Source organism: Hordeum vulgare, chromosome 1H, assembly GCF_904849725.1.
Source record: "Hordeum vulgare subsp. vulgare chromosome 1H, MorexV3_pseudomolecules_assembly, whole genome shotgun sequence".
NCBI classification, from domain to species: domain Eukaryota; kingdom Viridiplantae; phylum Streptophyta; class Magnoliopsida; order Poales; family Poaceae; genus Hordeum; species Hordeum vulgare.
In genome coordinates, this window is record NC_058518.1 from 450165634 (window position 1) to 450185716 (window position 20083).

General features: G+C 48.2%; 1 protein-coding gene across 1 annotated transcript; it reads left to right on the top strand.

Annotated features, from left to right (window-relative positions):
- Nucleotides 1–226: 226 nt before the first annotated feature.
- Nucleotides 227–6680, top strand: LOC123444446 (leucine-rich repeat receptor protein kinase HPCA1-like). The gene is made up of 19 exons (XM_045121157.1): nucleotides 227–1577; nucleotides 1687–1807; nucleotides 1921–1992; nucleotides 2408–2482; nucleotides 2584–2655; nucleotides 2770–2931; nucleotides 3041–3112; nucleotides 3186–3257; nucleotides 3344–3412; nucleotides 3489–3557; nucleotides 3652–3726; nucleotides 3814–3885; nucleotides 3982–4116; nucleotides 4195–4667; nucleotides 4750–4908; nucleotides 5023–5162; nucleotides 5292–5511; nucleotides 5608–5840; nucleotides 5954–6680. Exons 1-19 carry the CDS (start codon nucleotides 1484–1486, stop codon nucleotides 6458–6460), a joined length of 2892 nt encoding a protein of 963 aa, XP_044977092.1. The 5' UTR covers nucleotides 227–1483; the 3' UTR covers nucleotides 6461–6680.
- Nucleotides 6681–20083: the final 13403 nt, after the last annotated feature.

A 20083-nucleotide genomic window follows, 5' to 3' on the forward strand; every position in this document is an offset into this window, starting at 1 on the left:
GAGTCGCTGGAAAAATCGGCGGCGGCGTCGACGATGAAGGAGGCGGGCGAGGGTTGGATGTGGGAGGCCAATGTGCCTCCGACCAGCGGGTCCGGAGGAAGAGAAGGCGAGTGTGTGCGCGTCCGTCACGTGTCTGCGCCGTAAATCCGGCTCAAAAATGGGCCGGGAATGGGTCGCCCACGGACGAAAACCGGACGCGCGTTCGTTTGGGTCAATGCGTTGGACCGCTTTTTGTGTCTGCGTCGACCCAAACAGACGACGGCGAACGAAATGGGTCGTCCGGTTGTCTTATAGCTTCTTCTTCTTCTCTATACATACGTGATACGTACATGCATACGTAGAGGATGCACATTCGATCCAGTTGTTGCATTGCCCGGCATCAATTGTTCTGTTCCAATCAATCAGTAAAGGAGACCGAGGCTGGGATAGAGAAAGTCGCCGTCGCCGTCGCCATCAGCCACTACCCCGCTACGCGAGAGCACTAAAAATCGCCAACCCACGAGCTAAACAACAAGGTAAACACCGTACCCCGGCCGGAGGACGGACGGACGGACGATGGATATATCCATCCCGATTGGCCCTCATCCCAGTTGCAGCAGATGCATGTCCCTTGCTCCGCCGTTTAGATGCCCTTTTAATTGTCAACTGCCCCTCGGGATGATGGATGTTTTCCTCATCATCACATAAACTAATCCCCACGAAACGAACAAGACGCAATCAAACGCTGGTCGCTGGATTAAGCAAATGGGCCGGGCGAGCACCGATGCCACTAGCTAGCTAGCTACGGATAATAAAACAGTTAAACAACCCCTTAAAAATCAAACGAGCTACGGATAAATAAATAAAACAGGTTAATTAGACGATGGCAACGCGCAAATCATTCATTCAACCGTCGCGGAGCTGGAACTGGGTGTCCGGCGGCGATGGCTACAGGCCACCAGCAAAGCCGTCCGACGGGGATTTTTTTTCTTCTTCTCCTCCTCTTTCTTCTTCCGAGAAAACCTCTGATGGGGATCTCAAAATGAAAGCCTTATATTTAGGAACGGAGGGAGTAGAAATGAAAGAGATTGTCAAGATGCATGCAGCAGTCGGCTCCCTCTCTCTTTCCTCCGCTTAGTTTGACCAACGTGGGCGCAGTGTCTTGTCTGAACGCGCGCGTCGCTGCGCTCACCCCGCCTTTGGGCTTTGCCTTGCCCCGGGTTGACCTCTTCCCTGCGCTGCGTCGGGGAAGAAGCAAAGCAAGCAAGCTGTTGGTGTTGGTGTTGGCGTTGGGTTGGTAGGATTTATACACCCAGCCGTGCCCGCCTGCTTCCCGTCCTCGACTTTTGCCCCCCACACACACAGACGACGAGAGCTTCCGGCCGACGACCAGAGGAGCCAGCCAGGTCGACAGACAACACACAAGGCGCAAGAAGCGCGGCGGTGCTCTCCTTCCGGGGCAAGGCTCCGACCAGCGACTCAGGCGGCCTGGCCCGCGGATAGGATGGAGGCGGCGACGCGGCGGGCGCTGCTGCTCCTGCTGCTGCTGGTGGCGGTCACCGCGCCGGCGGGGCTCTGCCAGACAAACCCCGACGATGGTCAGTCACCCAAGAAGCTCCGTTTCGTTTCGATTGGCCTCTCTTTCTCTCCACCCAGCTGAGCTGAGCTGACCCCGTGTTGTTGCGCATGGGCTTTTTGTCGGGGCAGCCGCGGCGCTCCGGTCGCTCATGGGCAAGTGGACCAACTACCCGCCGAGCTGGAACTCCGGCGACCCCTGCGGCGCCCCCTGGGACGGGATCATGTGCACCAACGGCAGGGTCACGTCGTTGTGAGTATTACACCTCCTCAATACAATTGCGCCCCCCCGCAGCTCTCCTTCGACCACCGAGTATGTGCCTCATCTCATCACACCGATTTCCTCTGGCTTGTTTGTTCTTGCAGGAGGCTGTCCAGCGTCAACATGCAGGGCACGCTCAGCGACAGCGTCGGGCAGCTCGGCGAGCTCGTGTTCCTGTAAGTTGTCGCCACGCCACGCCTCGCCCGCCATGAAATTGCTGCCTAGAAGCTGCCGTTGTTCAAGCTATTGAACCAGTCCCCACAGTTTTGCTTCTAGTTTATCAACTCTGCTTTCTCAAGACAAGAAGTCTGACCAAGTCCTGAAAAGAAAAGAGCTGAGCTCAGCTGACCAATTCAAGTTTACCATGTCTAAGTTTTGGTGGTAGTTAGCTTTTTTTAAAGTAGTTTGGCAATGAAACATGGATTGGGTAACATGTTTTAAATTTTGTCCAGATTACTGAAAATGAAGGAAATAAAGTAGAAATGCTTCGGTTTAATATTGCTGGGAACAAAATCTGAAAGAGATTGTACGTAGAAGTTCTCAAGTCCTGCTGCTGATCTGTGAACGCTAACACAAGCATTTGCATTGCAGGGACCTTTCGTTCAACAGTGGTCTCAGTGGTACGATCCCCGCTTCGATTGGGAACCTTGCGCAGCTTACGACACTGTAAGCGACGAATTGCTCATTGCTCTACACCCTCTACCGCTCCTGACACAGTAACAATTTACCAAACAGGCTTACTGAATCGCTTTCGATGTACTTGTCAGAATCTTGGCTGGTTGCAGCTTCAGCGGAGACATACCTAAAGAACTAGGCAACCTCCTGCAGATGACATTCCTGTAAGTTTCTGGCTTGATTCTAGTGAAACTTCTCGCATTCCCAAACTCCTCGTCTTATTTCTTTTGATTGGACAGAAAAACTAACTGGTTCTGTGCAACGTTATCGATATATAGGGCACTGAATTCGAACAAGTTGACGGGCACAATACCTCCTCAGCTTGGCCTACTCTCAAAACTCTTCTGGCTAGATCTGGCAGATAATGCCATCACAGGAACTGTCCCTATCTCAACAGGAACGACACCGGGCCTTGACCTTCTTATCAACACGAAGCACTTGTAAGTTTCATACTACTCTTTTTTGTCTTGATCTATCAAGGAAGATCATAGGTTTGCAAGCACATCTCTTCTGCTTGTTTCATCTTTCTAAACTTTGGTTGGTGGACAGCCATTTCAACAAGAACCAGCTATCTGGAACGCTTACAGGCCTCTTCAACTCTAAAATGACTCTCATACACATGTAAGGGATTGCCTAAGTTTCCAATTTATGTTATATGGATAAATATATCCTGCTAATTCTTCCTTTTGTATAGATTGTTTGATAGCAATCAGTTCTCAGGCCCGATTCCGCGTGAGCTTGGAGGTATTCGCCCGCTCCAAGTACTGTAAGTATCTTCAGACCAATGAAACACAAATTTTCTTCAAGTGTTATTTTTATCACAATCTTTGACACAATTTTCGTCTTCTACAGCCGTCTGGATAGGAACCAATTTGCAGGAGCAATTCCTAACATCAGCAACTTGGTCAGCCTAAATGAGCTGTAAGTGTCTTACAAAACTAGTCAAGATAAGATTTTTTAGACTTGAGATACCTATTATTGAAAATGCTTTCTGCAGGAACTTGGCAAGCAACAAGCTAACTGGATCACTGCCAGATCTCAGCCAGATGAATGTGTTAAATGTTGTGTAAGAACCTAACTATAATGCTTCCATGCTGCATTACCCAAGGATATAAACTATATCTCAGAAAATACTGACTAGTTGATGCTTGAATAACCAGGGATTTAAGCAACAACACATTTAGCGCGTCAGAAATCCCAGTCTGGTTCGCAAATCTAACAAATATTTCTTCCATGTGAGTTATCTTAAACGGTTGACTCTCTAAAGCAACGACTTGTTTCGATAATGTCATACTTATCATGATATTCTTGTTATCACTCAGATCGATGTCATCTGCGAAACTCACTGGCGTGGTCCCCCAGGAACTCTTCAATTTGCCCCAGCTGCATGAAGTGTAATTTTCTAGCAAAATATACTCAGAGTAAAGTCAATAAGAAAACAATAATAAGTAAATTCTCATGTTCACCTGTTTTTATTCATGATGGTACAGTGTATTGAGCAAAAACCAGCTGAGTGGAACACTTAGGATGGCGGGCAGCATCAGCACACAACTGCAAACTGTTGATCTCGAACAAAACAGCATAGTCGATGTGTCTGTCACTTCAAACTACAAAAAGACACTGCTGTAAGATCCTAGAATGCTGGCCATGACTTGTTTTCTCCATGCATTCACTAACATCGCCTTTCTCTTTTCTGCATACAGGCTTGCCCGGAATCCAGTGTGCGCCGATACATCTATACAGTTCTGCACCGCCCAACGACAGAACGTGGTACCATACAGCACTAGCATGACCAAATGTAACTTGGCAAGTGGGTGCCAAAGTGATCAGGGCCAGAACCCTGCAAACTGCGGCTGCTCCTATTCGTACAATGGCAAGATGGTCTTCAGAGCGCCGTCCTTCAAGAATGTGGCGGACACCGCTAAGTTTCAGGAACTTGAGCAGACCCTCTCGAGGAATTTGAGTCTGCGTGAAGGTGCAGTTCAGCTGAGCGGTATCCAATTCAACGGCGACAACTACCTCCAAGTTCAAGTGAAGCTGTTCCCGTCAACAGGGACGCTCTTCAATGTGTCCGAAGTGAGCCGTATTGGGTCTCTTCTCAGCAACCAGATCTACAAGCCACCACCAATATTCGGGCCTTACTTCTTCATTGCAGATCCATATGTCCCCTTCATAGGTACTTGAGTTTCCCCCATTTGCATTGAAGATTTGAAACAGCATGGCAGTGTGAAACTAACTATTTTAACATTCTGTGTCAGTTGCTGGTGGCCAAAAATCAAAGTTCGGTACAGGTGCCATAGCTGGGATCGCAGCAGGTGGCGGGGTTCTTGTGATTGCCCTCATTTTCGTGGGACTATTCGCTTTGCGACAGAAGAGAAGGAACAAGGAACTAAAAGAACGAAGCACCGACCCTTTTGGTAAGGATAAATAAAATATAGAAACTGGTCTTGCAGTTTCTGTTATACCAGTAGCAACCATGACATGAGAATGGAAAGCTGGAAACTGATGTGATCATTTCATCAAAATTCCAGCTTCATGGGGCGCGACACAGAAAGACAGCGGAGGAGCTCCGCAGCTGAAAGGAGCGAGGTTCTTCTCCTTCGAGGAGCTGAAAAGCTGCACTGATAATTTCGCAGATAGCCATGAGATTGGCGCAGGAGGCTATGGAAAGGTAACAACTGAAAACCGCATCAGCTCGTTTATCCATCTTATTATTCCTGAAATATGGCCTGTACTGCACAGACAGTTGAAACACAATTTAGCCAACCACACTGGCTTACTCACTGCCATGTGTCAACAGGTGTACAAGGGGACACTGGTGGACGGAATACGGGTGGCGATAAAGCGGGCGCAGTCCGGGTCGATGCAGGGCGCGCCGGAGTTCAAGAACGAGATCGAGCTGCTGTCCCGGGTTCACCACCGGAACCTGGTGAGCCTGATCGGCTTCTGCTTCCAGCAAGGGGAGCAGATGCTGGTTTACGAGTTCGTCGCCGGTGGGACTCTGAGGGAGAACCTTGCTGGTAAGAAACAGTCTCAAGGGCTGATATCTCTATTAGTAGTTGTTTACCATTTCGTTTCGCTTGTGCTCAGAATTGATGGAGCTGTGCGCTTTGCAGTTAGAGGGACGTACCTTGGCTGGAAGAAGAGGCTGAGGATCGCACTGGGGTCGGCGAGGGGGCTGGCGTACCTTCACGAGCTCGCCGACCCGCCGATCATCCACCGCGACATCAAGTCCACCAACATCCTCCTCGACGAGAACCTCAAGGCCAAGGTCGCTGACTTCGGGCTCTCCAAGCTCGTCGCCGACACCGAGAAGGGCCACGTCTCCACCCAAGTCAAAGGAACACTGGTAACCGTCATGCTCCATTTTCACCTTGATATTGTTCCTGCTGATATCCCATGACAAACAAAGCTAGCTAGTATATATTTGTGTTGCTGAAATAAATCATATGCATTTGGTAGGGCTACTTGGACCCGGAGTACTATATGACGCAGCAGCTGTCGGAGAAGAGCGATGTGTACAGCTTCGGGGTGGTGATGCTGGAGCTGGTGAGCGGGAGGCAGCCGATCGAGAAGGGCAAGTACGTGGTGCGGGAGGTGAGGCAGGCCATCGACCCGGCCGACCGCGACTACTACGGCCTGCGCGCCATCCTCGACCCGGCCATCCGGGACGCCGCGCGGACGCCCGGGTTCCGGCGGTTCGTGCAGCTGGCGATGCAGTGCGTGGACGAGTCCGCGGCGGCGCGGCCGACCATGGGCACCGTCGTCAAGGAGGTGGAGGCCATGCTGCTCAACGAGCCCGACGGGGAGGGGCTCAACTCGGCCGGCTCGTCGGCCACCGAGTTCGACGGCGCCGGTAGGGGCGCGCCCTCGCACCCGTACAGCGACGTCGAGATCACCCGGTCGTCCTACGGCGGCGCCGGCGACGCGTCCGATTACATGCCCTACTTCGAGGTCAAGCCCAAATAGGCACCGCACGTTGTACATTGGTTTTGGCGCGTATAGAAAATGTACATGTTGTCCATGTTTTTGTTTCTCCTCCGGTGTCAGCTTGAGACGATGAATTGTACATCGTTTTTTTTTTTTTTTTTTTTTTTGTACGTGTTGTATAGTAGATTCTTTGTTCATTGTATGCAAGTTTTGTTTTTCTCTTGACATTTTTTATGAGGTAAAAGAGAGTTTTATTCCACAACTGGAGGGTTACAAGATCGTGAGAGAAAGGAGGCCTCGTTGGAACCAACCAACAAACGATGATGTGCGAGCCATGCGATCATAATTAGCCGGACAATGTGATACCCTATTATGAGATCTGGAAATGTTTGATGTAACAAGCTCCCACGCAGTCACGAGCCTCTTAATTTCAGTGACCATGTGACTAATTAGCCAGACAACGTGATAACCTATAGTGTAGATTTAAAAAAAACCGGAGGCAACTCATCGATTAATTAAGAAGAAGAGAGTTGTCTGGTTAATTAACGGAAAAACCGGACAAAACCAACACAAATAAGACCCTCACATGTGGACTACTCCCAAACAATGAAGCCACGGGACGGCAGGGACTAACCAACCGACACACCTAAGACAATATTTCTACAACCACCAAACAATTTGGTCTCAACATCAGAGATGAAACTCCAACGGCCTGCTCTAACATGAAAAGAACACCTCGAAGAAGACCACCAACACAACCAAGCCCCAATTTGCATCTCAAAGGAGTGCACCATGGAACCACCCGCGCCACTCCTTTGTCGCCACACTTCTTGATTTTGCACTTGTTTGATTTCTCCCTTCGAGGGGGAGCCTTTCCCCTTAAGAGACGTCCGACCGCCTTGCTCATGCTAGGATCCAAGTTTGTGAGAAAATCATTAAGCTTGATGGCAAATATGTCACCTAGGTCTGGAACCGACGCTCTGGCCACAACAACATCGTCGCCTACAGGAACCACCTGGCTAGGCTCCAAGGGTGTTGAAGTGAGCGTCAATGCCACTATCGAATCCACAAGAGAACCCAACTTCATATGCATTCCTGACAGCGGCGAAATCAGTTCTCCACTCAACTTATGAAGTTCAGGCACGATCTGTAACACTAGCGTTGGATTCATGACAAAGACCTCATCCATAATGGGGAAAGTAGGCAACATTGACGAAGCGATCGTAGCACGAGGGGAGAAGTAGCTGTAGAGTTCTGCATCTCCGTCGTCCACTAAGTCAACATCAAGCTCTGGCCGGGGGCAACGTAGGAGGCGGCTTCTCCAAAGTAGGCACAACCAAGAGCCTACTCAGAGCAGCGTGTGCACGCTCAAGAAGGTTCTCAGCCTATGCACGCTCAAGAAGGTTCCCAACATGTAGCAGCCAACCATGCAAAGAATCAACCACGTCACGCAAAGGTTGAACCGCCTCCAGCATCTGAGAGGAATCCAAGCCTTGCAACTCATTTATTGCGGAGAAGATAGACTGGGGCACCGCCTTGGCCAAGCCTGTACAACCAGCAGAAGCAGAAACAACAAACGCCCAAGACTCACGACGGCTCCCCTTAAAGGGAAGTGTGGCTTCAGCCTGAGCCTCATAAGGAGCTGGATCAAGACGATGGTCGGAGTCGAGGCGGAACAATGGCGACATGACAAGGTTTGCAAGCGAGCTGAGTGGACACGAGGCGTTGCGACACTCACGAGCCATGTGGCCATTCTCCAAGCAACGGGAACATCTAAAGGAATTCATGCACCCTGATGCACGGTGTCTAGTGATAAGACATCTGCAGCATCTACCATGAAGCCAAGCAGGGATGGACCGAGGAGCCAAAATAGAGGTTGGCTTTGTCGAGTAGTAAGGGCCTCGCCTTAACCGCACCTCCTGCCAACCCTCACGCGCCTCTGCCTCACGCCCCAAGGTCACCTTGCTGGAGCATTTGGCAGCCAACAACGTCTGCGATGCAAGCTCATCATCGTCATTGTTGTCATTGTCGTTCTCGGATAAGGAGGCCCATGGCACATGCCGCACTGGTGCCAAATCCGAAGGATGGGGCCTGTCGGAGTCCATCCTCCTCGAGCCAGCCAGTGGTTGCTGCAGGTCTTGTCTCTTTAAGATGGTGGCAAGGACCTCTCCGGAGCTTCGACTCCCGTCGTGCCGGAGCAGCCGTCGTTGGAGGAGGTTCCACAGCAAGCGCCAGCACCTCCAACAGCCCGTGGGGAGACGCTCGCCCCTCCTCCATCGCAACTGACGACACGGGGTGGTGGCTTGTCAGTGACAGCTGCGAGGAGGTGAGTTCCAGCTCCGCTGGAGCTGGGAGACGAGTCGAAGCAGGGCCCAGCGCAGAGTAAGATACTGGAGGTGACAGCAGCAAGCTTGGAACGACAATGCTATTCAAAGATGGGGATACAAGCGTGGTAGGCGGAGCGATCGGCTTGAGCGGGCGTGAGCACGAGGATAGCAGGCCCACACCCTCCTTCTGAAACCTCCAAGCAGGAGGATGCTGGAGCGCGGCCGAGCCGGCGGGTGCTGGACCGATGCCATGAATAGGCGGACAGCCAACCGCCACCTCCGTCGTCGCGAGGTTGGGCTGGGAGGGAGCTCGAGGAGCCATGGTGCATGGCGCCCTGCTCGGAGAAGGGTGAGGATATGACGGGAGACCCGAATCTGGTCATGACATATGCAGGGAAGGCCGGAGGAGATGGATCGAGGCCCCGCCGCCGCGGGCACTCAGCCGCTGTGGGCACGAGACCCTTCGCTCGTTCCCATCGGGTTTCCCCCCTTGTGTTATAGTGTAGATAATGCTCCCATGGAGTCTGACTGCACAATAACTCATGAGTGGAAGTTCCATCTCTCCCAATACATTTCTACTTTGAGGGCATCATTGCAATAAAACAAGCAACAATCGACAAGAGGCAAATATGACTTCAGATGCATTGTTCCTGAGAAGCATACCACCGACTGCTAATTCGTCACCCGAGGAGAATGAACCATCAATAGTCAGTGCCGACCACTCCACCGGTGGCGGCGCCAATGGCAGGTGTGGGGGTCGCTCGGCAAGTCAACTCTATACCAGGCCCGACAAAGGCTGTTTGGATTGTTGTTGATACGTGCATAGCCATTTTTTGGCGTTGACACAGTGCATCGCAGCTGCTTGGAAAGCAGCCAATTATTTGGCACGCTCGAGGTAGACCAACCCTTCTAGTTTAATTGACGTGTAATTTTCCGTCAACGATTGGCGAGACATTGGCACGCAAAGGCCTCACCATTTTTTGGCACGACCCTTCTATTCAAGCTTGATATCAAGAAGGCGTTTAATTCTGTGTGCTGGAACTTTCTCATGGATCTTCTTCAAGATCTTCGCTTCCTGATCATATTTCGAGATTGGGTTGCGGCTCTACTGTACACCGCCACCTTGAGAGTGTTGATCAATGGGGTGTTGGGAGACCCATTAAAGCATGGTTGTGGCCTTCGACAGGGCGACCCGATGTCCCCATTTCTTTTCGTCCTTGCCATTCATCCACTCCACCATCTCCTCGGCAAGGTCACTGCCCAAGGGCACCTCCATCCTCTGTGTGGTATAGCTCCAACTGTTAGAGCTTCTCTCTACATCGACAATGCTATCATCTATGTCAAACCAATTAAGGAGGATGTATAATTCTTGGCCGCCACCCTGGCTTCATTTGGAGAAGTGACTTGTCTTGTCAACAACTGTGCCAAAAGTCTTGTTGCCCCTATTCATTGTGATGGTATCAATATGGACAATGTTCTTCATGCTTTTTCGGTGGCCCGTTCATCCTTTTCGATGCGTTATCTCAGCCTTCCTCTTTCTGTTAAGCGTCTCAAGAGAATCCATTTCCAACATCTTGAAGATAAGATCGCGTGCAAGCTCCCACCTTGGCAAGGAAGACATCTAGTTGTTGCAGGTCGTACGGTTCTTGTCAAGGCTTCCCTAAGGGCCATTGCAATATATCATCTCACTCCTCTGGACATCTCGGTCAAGGTCCTTCAGAAAATTGATAGCATCCGTTGAGCATATCTTTGGGTGGGCACGTACAAGATTTATGGAGGGAAAGGCAAGGTAAACTGGGACCTCGTTTGCAAACCAAAGAACAAGGGCGTCTTGGATGTGCTTAATATGTACAAATTTGCTAAGGCCCTGAGATTTAGCTGGTTATGGTATGAGTGGAAAGATAAGAGCAAGCCATGGATTGGCATGGAAGTGTCATGCACGGAAGATGACCGCCGTTTCTTTGCGGCAACCACTACGGTCACAGTGGGAAATGGAAGGACAGCGAGATTCAGGAATTCATCTTGACTGCAAGGATTGCACCCTCACGACATTCCTCCCGATCACTATGAGCTCTCTCGCAAGAAAAACTCCTCATTTCAACAAGTTATGACCAACAACCAGTGGATTGCGAATATTGACAGCTCAAATGGCCTCTTCCTTGAACACATCCAATAGTTCGCTAACCTTTGGGACAAATTAACAACTATGGCCCTTGATGACGACGTTAAAGACTCAATCCTATGGAAGTTCATCAAAGATGGGATATACCCTGCATCCTCAGCTTACAAGGCACAATTTGAAGGCCTCACCACCTCAGATCTTGTTCATTCAGTGTAGACGGTGTGGGCGTCCCCTCGGTGCAAGTTTTTTGCTTGGCTTATTCTTCAAGTTAGGATTTGGACTTCAGATCACTTGAGTCGTTGTGGATGGCCTAATTGCGGTCTATGCCCTCTTTGCAAGAAAACCCAAGAAACCACGGCTCATCTGCTCTTCTAGTGCCGCTACACCATGCGCATTTGGAATTACATTCTCCCATGGCTCGGCATGCATCACATCACCACGTCTGCTTGGGTGACGAGGGATTCAGTAAGAGAATGATGGAATGATAACCTTCAGATCCGACTCGGCTCACCCAAGGCGCTTGCCTCCCTCATGATGCTCATCTCTTGGGAGGTTTAGTCGGAACACAATTCTAGAGTCTTCCGCAACTCGACAGCCCCTTTCATGGTCATCATCAACAAAATCAAATAGGAGGCGTCACTTTTGGCTTTGGCTGGCATGAAACATTTAAGTGTTGTAATGCTGCGAGAGTAGTCCTTTTATTTGCCGCCTTGCGGCTTATGTCTAAAACCTTCTCCCTTAACCAATGAAATGCCAAGTCTTTTGCGTTGTTTAAATTAAAAAGAGCCTTACCTTTGATTATCTGCTCAACCGATAGTTCCTTCGAATTGCAGAAAGATCTTAGGTAGTTGCACATAATATTCTTCAAAGCTTATGTCGAAGGGATCATGTTCCTATGAAACACGCCATTTCTTAGATCCTGAATCCTCCATATGAGCATGGTGGTCATATCTCACACTTCATTAGATTGTGGAGAGAGGAGATGCATCAACTGTTGGAATTATGCCCTAGAGGCAATAATAAATGTAGTTATTGTTATAATTCCTGTATCAAGATAATAGTTTATTATCCATGCTATAATTGTATTGAATGAAGACTCATTTACATGTGTGGATACATAGACAAAACACCGTCCCTAGCATGCCTCTAGTTGGCTAGCCAGTTGATCAATGATAGTCAGTGTCTTCTGATTATGAACAAAGTGTTGTTGCTTGATAACTGGATCACGTCATTGGGACAATCACGTGATGGACTAGACCCAAACTAATAGACATAGCATGTTGATCGTGTCATTTTGTTGCTACTGTTTTCTGCGTGTCAAGTATTTATTCCTATGACCATGAGATCATATAACTCACTGACACCGGAGGAATGCTTTGTGTGTATCAAACGTCGCAACGTAACTGGGTGACTATAAAGATGCTATACAGGTATCTCCGAAGGTGTTAGTTGAGTTAGTATGGATCAAGACTGGGATTTGTCACTCCGTGTGACGGAGAGGTATCTCGGGGCCCACTCGGTAATACAACATCACACACAAGCCTTGAAAGCAATGTAACTTAGTGTAAGTTGCGGGATCTTGTATTACGGAACGAGTAAAGAGACTTGCCGGTAAACGAGATTGAAATATGTATGCGGATACTGACGATCGAATCTCGGGCAAGTAACATACCGAAGGACAAAGGGAATGACATACGGGATTATACGAATCCTTGGCACTGAGGTTCAAACGATAAGATCTTCGTAGAATATGTAGGATCCAATATGGGCATCCAGGTCCCGCTATTGGATATTGACCGAGGTGTCTCTCGGGTCATGTCTACATAGTTCTCGAACCCGCAGGGTCTGCACACTTAAGGTTCGACGTTGTTTTATGCGTATTTGAGTTATATGGTTGGTTACCGAATGTTGTTCGGAGTCCCGGATGAGATCACAGACGTCACGAGGGTTTCCGGAATGGTCCGGAAACGAAGATTGATATATAGGATGACCTCATTTGACTATCGGAAGGTTTTCGGAGTTACCGGGAATGTACCGGGAATGATGAATGGGTTCCGGGAGTTCACCGGGGGGGGGGGGGGAACCCACCCCGGGGAAGCCCATAGGCCTTGGGGGAGACACACCAGCCCTTAGTGGGCTGGTGGGACAGCCCACAAGTGGCCTATGTGCCAAGGAGAAGAAAATCAAGAGAGAAAGAAAAAAAAGGAGGAGGTGGGAAGGAAGGGGGACTCCCTCCCACCAAACCTAGTCCAACTCGGTTTGGGGGGGGGAGAGTCCTCCCCCTTGGCTCGGCCGACCCCCTTGAGGGTCCTTGGACCCCAAGGCAAGGCCCCCTCCCTCCCACCTATATATACGGAGGTTTTAGGGCTGATTTGAGATGACTTTTCCACGGCAGCCCGACCACATACCTCCACGGTTTTTCCTCTAGATCGCGTTTCTGCGGAGCTCGGGCGGAGCCCTGCTGAGACAAGGTCATCACCAACCTCCGGAGCGCCGTCACGCTGCCGGAGAACTCTTCTACCTCTCCGTCTCTCTTGCTGGATCAAGAAGGCCGAGATCATCGTCAAGCTGTACGTGTGCTGAACGCGGAGGTGCCGTCCGTTCGGTACTAGATCGTGGGACTGATCGCGGGATTGTTCGCGGGGTGGATCGAGGGACGTGAGGACGTTCCACTACATCAACCGCATTCTCTAACGCTTCTGCTGTACGGTCTACAAGGGTACGTAGATCACTCATCCCCTCTCATAGATGGACATCACCATGATAGGTCTTCGTGCGCGTAGGAAAATTTTTGTTTCCCATGCGACGTTCCCCAACAGTGGCATCATGAGCTAGGTTCATGCATAGATGTCTTCTCGAGTAGAACACAAAAGTTTTTGTGGGCGGTGATGTGCGTTTTGCTGCCCTCCTTAGTCTTTTCTTGATTCCGCGGTATTGTTGGATTGAAGCGGCTTGGACCGACATTACTCGTACGCTTACGAGAGACTGGTTTCATCGTTACGAGTAACCCCCTTTGCTCAAAGATGACTGGCAAGTGTCGGTTTCTCCAACTTTAGTTGAATCGGATTTGACCGAGGAGGTCCTTGGATGAGGTTAAATAGCAACTCATATATCTCCGTTGTGGTGTTTGCGTAAGTAAGATGCGATCCTACTAGATACCCTTGGTCACCACGTAAAACATGCAACAACAAAATTAGAGGACGTCTAACTTGTTTTTGCAGGGTATGATTGTGATGTGATATGGCCAACGATGTGATGTGATATATTGGATGTATGAGATGATCATGTTGTAATAGAAATATCGACTTGCACGTCGATGGTACGGCAACCGGCAGGAGCCATAGGGTTGTCTTTATACTAACGTTTGTGCTTGCAGATGCGTTTACTATTTTGCTAGGATGTAGCTTTAGTAGTAATAGAATAAGTAGCACGACAACCCCGATGGCAACACGTTAATGGATGATCATGGTGTGGTGCCGGTGCTTTGGTGATGGAGATCAAGAAGCACGTGATGATGGCCATATCATGTCACTTATGAATTGCATGTGATGTTAATCCTTTTATGCACCTTATTTTGCTTAGAACGACGGTAGCATTATGAGGTGATCTCTCACTAAAATTTCAAGACGAAATTGTGTTCTCCCCGACTGTGCACCGTTGCTACAGTTCGTCGTTTCGAGACACCGCGTGATGATCGGGTGTGATAGACTCAACGTTCACATACAACGGGTGCAAAACAGTTGCGCACGCGGAACACTCGGGTTAAGCTTGACGAGCCTAGTATGTGCAGACATGGCCTCGGAACACATGAGACCGAAAGGTCGATCATGAATCATATAGTTGATATGATTAGCATAGGGATGCTTACCACTGAAACTATACTCAACTCACGTGATGATCGGACTTGGGATAGTGTAAGTGGATCATGAACCACTCAAATGACTAGAGAGATGTACTTTTTGAGTGGGAGTTTAGCATATAATTTGATTAAGTTGAACTCTAATTACCTTGAACATAGTCTAAGTCCACTTTGAATATATTTGTGTTGTAGATCATGGCTCACGCGACAGTCATCCTGAATTTTAATACGTTCCTAGAGAAAGCTAAGTTGAAAGATGTTGGAAGCAACTTTGTAGACTGGGCTCATAATCTTAAGCTAATCTTACAAGCTGGGAAGAAGGATTATGTCCTTAATGCTGTGCTAGGAGATGAACCACCCTCTACGGCTGATCAGGATGTTAAGAACGCTTGGTTAGCACGTAAGGAGGACTACTCAATAGTTCAATGTGCAGTCTTGTATGGCTTAGAACCGGGACTTCAACGTCGCTTTGAGCGTCATGGAGCATTTGAGATGTTCCAGGAGTTGGAGTTTATCTTTCAGAAGAACGCCCGGATCGAGAGGTATGAGACCTCCGATAAATTCTATGCTTGCAAGATGGAGGAAAACTCGTCTGTCAGTGAACATGTGCTCAAAATGTCTGGGTACTCAAACCGTCTAGCTGAACTGGGGATTGAACTCCTGCAAGAAGCTATCACAGACAGAATCCTTCAATCACTGCTGCCAAGCTACAAAGGCTTTGTGTTGAACTACAACATGCAAGGGATGAACAAGTCTCCCGGCGAGTTGTTTGCGATGTTGAAAGTCGCAGAGTCTGAACTCCGTAAAGAGCATCAAGTGTTGATGGTGAATAAGACCACTAGTTTCAAGAGAAACGGCAAAGGCAAGAAGGGCAATTCGAAGAAGAGCGGCAAGCCTGTTGCCAATCCGCCGAAGAAACCCAAAGCTGGACCTAAGCCTGAAACGGAGTGTTTCTATTGCAAGGGTATGGGTCACTGGAAGCGCAATTGCCCCAAGTATCTGGCAGATAAGAAGGCGGGCAAAGAAAAATCAGGTATATTTGATATACATGTTATTGATGTGTACTTAACCGGCTCTCGTAGTAGTGCCTGGGTATTCGATACCGGTTCTGTTGCTCACATTTGCAACTCGAAGCAGGAACTGCGGAATAGACGAAGGCTGGCGAAAGACGAAGTGACGATGCGCGTAGGAAATGGTTCCAAGGTTGATGCAATCGCCGTCGGTACAGTGTCACTTCATCTACCATCGGGATTAGTGATGAACTTAAATCATTGTTATTTAGTGCCTGCGTTGAGCATGAACATTATATCTGGATCTTGTTTATTGCGAGACGGTTACTCTTTTAAGTGTGAGAATAATGGTTGTTCTATTTCTATGAGTAACATCTTTTATGGTCATGCACCGAATGTGAGAGGATTGTTCATATTGAATCTTGATAGCGATACGCATATACATAACATTGAGACCAAAAGAGTTAGAGTAAACAATGATAGCGCCATATTTTTGTGGCACTGCCGCTTGGGTCATATTGGTGTAAAGCGCATGAAGAAACTCCATGCTGATGGACTTTTGGAGTCACTTGACTTTGATTCACTTGACACGTGTGAACCATGCCTCATGGGCAAGATGACTAAGACTCCGTTCTCCGGAACAATGGAGCGTGCAAGTGACTTGTTGGAAATCATACATACCGATGTGTGTGGTCCAATGAGCGTAGAGGCACGCGGCGGATATCGTTATTTTCTCACCTTCACTGACGATTTAAGTAGATATGGTTATGTCTACTTGATGAAGCACAAGTCTGAAACATTTGAAAAGTTCAAGCAATTTCAGAGTGAAGTGGAAAATCATCGTAACAAGAAGATCAAGTTCCTACGGTCTGATCGTGGGGGTGAATATCTGAGTTTCGAGTTTGGTGCTCACTTAAGACAATGTGGAATTGTTTCGCAGTTAACACCGCCTGGAACACCACAGCGTAATGGTGTGTCCGAACGTCGTAATCGTACTTTGTTAGAGATGGTGCGATCTATGATGTCTCTTACTGATTTGCCGTTATCTTTTTGGGGTTATGCATTAGAAACAGCTGCATTCACTTTAAATAAGGCACCATCAAAATCCGTTGAGACGACACCATACGAACTGTGGTATGGCAAAAGGCCAAAGTTGTCATTTCTTAAAGTTTGGGGATGTGATGCTTATGTCAAAAAGCTTCAGCCTGAAAAGCTGGAACCCAAAGCGGAAAAGTGCGTCTTCATAGGTTACCCAAAAGAGACAGTTGGGTACACCTTCTATCTCAAATCCGAGGGCAAAGTGTTTGTTGCTAAAAACGGAGCTTTTCTCGAGAAGGAGTTTCTCTCGAGAGAATTGAGTGGGAGGAAGATAGAACTTGACGAGGTTGTCTAACCTCTCATCCCTCTGGATGGTGGCGCAGGGCAAGGGGAAACCTCTGTCGTTGCGACGCCGGTTGAGGAGGAAGTTAATGATGATGATCATGAAACTCCAGTTCAAGTTTCTGTTGAACCACGCAGGTCGACGAGATCATGCGCTGCTCCAGAGTGGTACGGTAATCCCGTCTTATCAATCATGTTGTTAGACAACAATGAACCTACAAATTATGAAGAAGCAATGGTGGGCCCAGATTCCAATAAATGGCTAGAAGCCATGAAATCCGAGATAGGATCCATGTATGAGAACAAAGTGTGGACTTTGGAGATGCTACCTGAGGGCCGCAAGGCTATTCAGAACAAATGGATCTTTAAGAAGAAGACGGACGCTGACGGTAATGTGACCGTTTATAAAGCTCGACTTGTGGCAAAGGGTTTTTCACAAGTTCCAGGAGTTGACTACGATGAGACTTTCTCATCCGTAGCGATGCTTAAGTCCATCAGAATCATGTTAGCAATAGCTGCATTTTTCGATTATGAAATCTGGCAGATGGATGTCAAAACGGCGTTCCTTAACGGTTTCCTTAAGGAAGAGTTGTATATGATGCAACCCGAAGGTTTTGTCGATCCTGAATATGCTGACAAGGTGTGCAAGCTCCAGCGATCCATTTATGGACTGGTGCAAGCATCTCGGAGTTGGAACAAACGCTTTGATGAGGTGATCAAAGCATTTGGGTTTATACAAGTGGTTGGAGAATCTTGTATTTACAAGAAAGTGAGTGGGAGCTCTGTGGCGTTTCTAATATTATATGTGGATGACATATTACTGATTGGAAACAACGTAGAGCTTTTGGAGAGCATAAAAGGTTACTTGAATAAAAGTTTCTCTATGAAGGACCTAGGAGAAGCTGCTTACATTCTAGGCATTAAGATCTATAGGGATAGATCAAAACGCCTGATAGGACTTTCACAAAGCACATACCTTGATAAAGTTTTGAAGAGGTTCAAAATGGAACAGTCCAAGAAAGGGTTCTTGCCAGTTTTACAAGGTACGAGATTGAGTAAGACTCAGTGCCTAGCAACTGATGAAGATAGAGAGCATATGCGCTCCGTCCCCTATGCTTCAGCCATAGGTTCTATCATGTATGCAATGCTGTGCACTAGACCGGATGTTAGCCTGGCCATAAGTATGGCAGGTAGGTTCCAGAGTAATCCAGGAGTGGATCACTGGACAGCGGTCAAGAATATCCCGAAGTACCTGAAAAGGACTAAGGAGATGTTTCTCGTATATGGAGGTGACGAAGAGCTCGCCGTAAAAGGTTACGTCGATGCAAGCTTTGACACAGATCCGGACGACTCTAAGTCGCAAACTGGATACGTATTTATTCTTAATGGGGGTGCAGTAAGCTGGTGCAGTTCCAAGCAAAGCGTCGTAGCAAATTCTACATGTGAAGCGGAGTACATGGCTGCCTCGGAGGCGGCTAAGGAGGGTGTCTGGATGAAGCAGTTCATGACGGATCTTGGAGTGGTGCCAAGTGCACTGGATCCAATAACCTTGTTCTGTGACAACACGGGTGCCATTGCCTTAGCAAAGGAACCACGTTTTCACAAGAAGACCACACACATCAAACGACGCTTCAACCTCATCCGCGACTACGTCGAGGAAGAGGACGTAAATATATGCAAAGTGCACACGGATCTGAACTAGCATACCCGCTGACTAAACCTCTTCCACGCCCAAAACATGATCGACACCAGAACTGTATGGGTGTTAGATTTATTACAATGTAATTCACATGGTGATGTGAGGGCTAGATTATTGACTCTAGTGCAAGTGGGAGACTGTTGGAATTATGCCCTAGAGGCAATAATAAATGTAGTTATTATTATAATTCCTGTATCAAGATAATAGTTTATTATCCATGCTATAATTGTATTGAATGAAGACTCATTTACATGTGTGGATACATAGACAAAACACCGTCCCTAGCATGCCTCTAGTTGGCTAGCCAGTTGATCAATGATAGTCAGTGTCTTCTGATTATGAACAAGGTGTTGTTGCTTGATAACTGGATCACGTCATTGGGATAATCACGTGATGGACTGGACCCAAACTAATAGACGTAGCATGTTGATCGTGTCATTTTGTTGCTACTGTTTTCTGCGTGTCAAGTATTTATTCCTATGACCATGAGATCATATAACTCACTGACACCGGAGGAATGCTTTGTGTGTATCAAACGTCGCAACGTAACTGGGTGACTATAAAGATGCTATACAGGTATCTCCGAAGGTGTTAGTTGAGTTAGTATGGATCAAGACTGGGATTTGTCACTCCGTGTGACGGAGAGGTATCTCGGGGCCCACTCGGTAATACAACATCACACACAAGCCTTGCAAGCAATGTAACTTAGTGTAAGTTGCGGGATCTTGTATTACGGAACGAGTAAAGAGACTTGCCGGTAAACGAGATTGAAATAGGTATGCGGATACTGACGATCGAATCTCGGGCAAGTAACATACCGAAGGACAAAGGGAATGACATACGGGATTATACGAATCCTTGGCACTGAGGTTCAAACGATAAGATCTTCGTAGAATATGTAGGATCCAATATGGGCATCCAGGTCCCGCTATTGGATATTGACCGAGGTGTCTCTCGGGTCATGTCTACATAGTTCTCGAACCCGCAGGGTCTGCACACTTAAGGTTCGACGTTGTTTTATGCGTATTTGAGTTATATGGTTGGTTACCGAATGTTGTTCGGAGTCCCGGATGAGATCACGGACGTCACGAGGGTTTCCGGAATGGTCCGGAAACGAAGATTGATATATAGGATGACCTCATTTGACTACCGGAAGGTTTTCGGAGTTACCGGGAATGTACCGGGAATGATGAATGGGTTCCGGGAGTTCACCGGGGGGGGGGGGGGAACCCACCCCGGGGAAGCCCATAGGCCTTGGGGGAGAC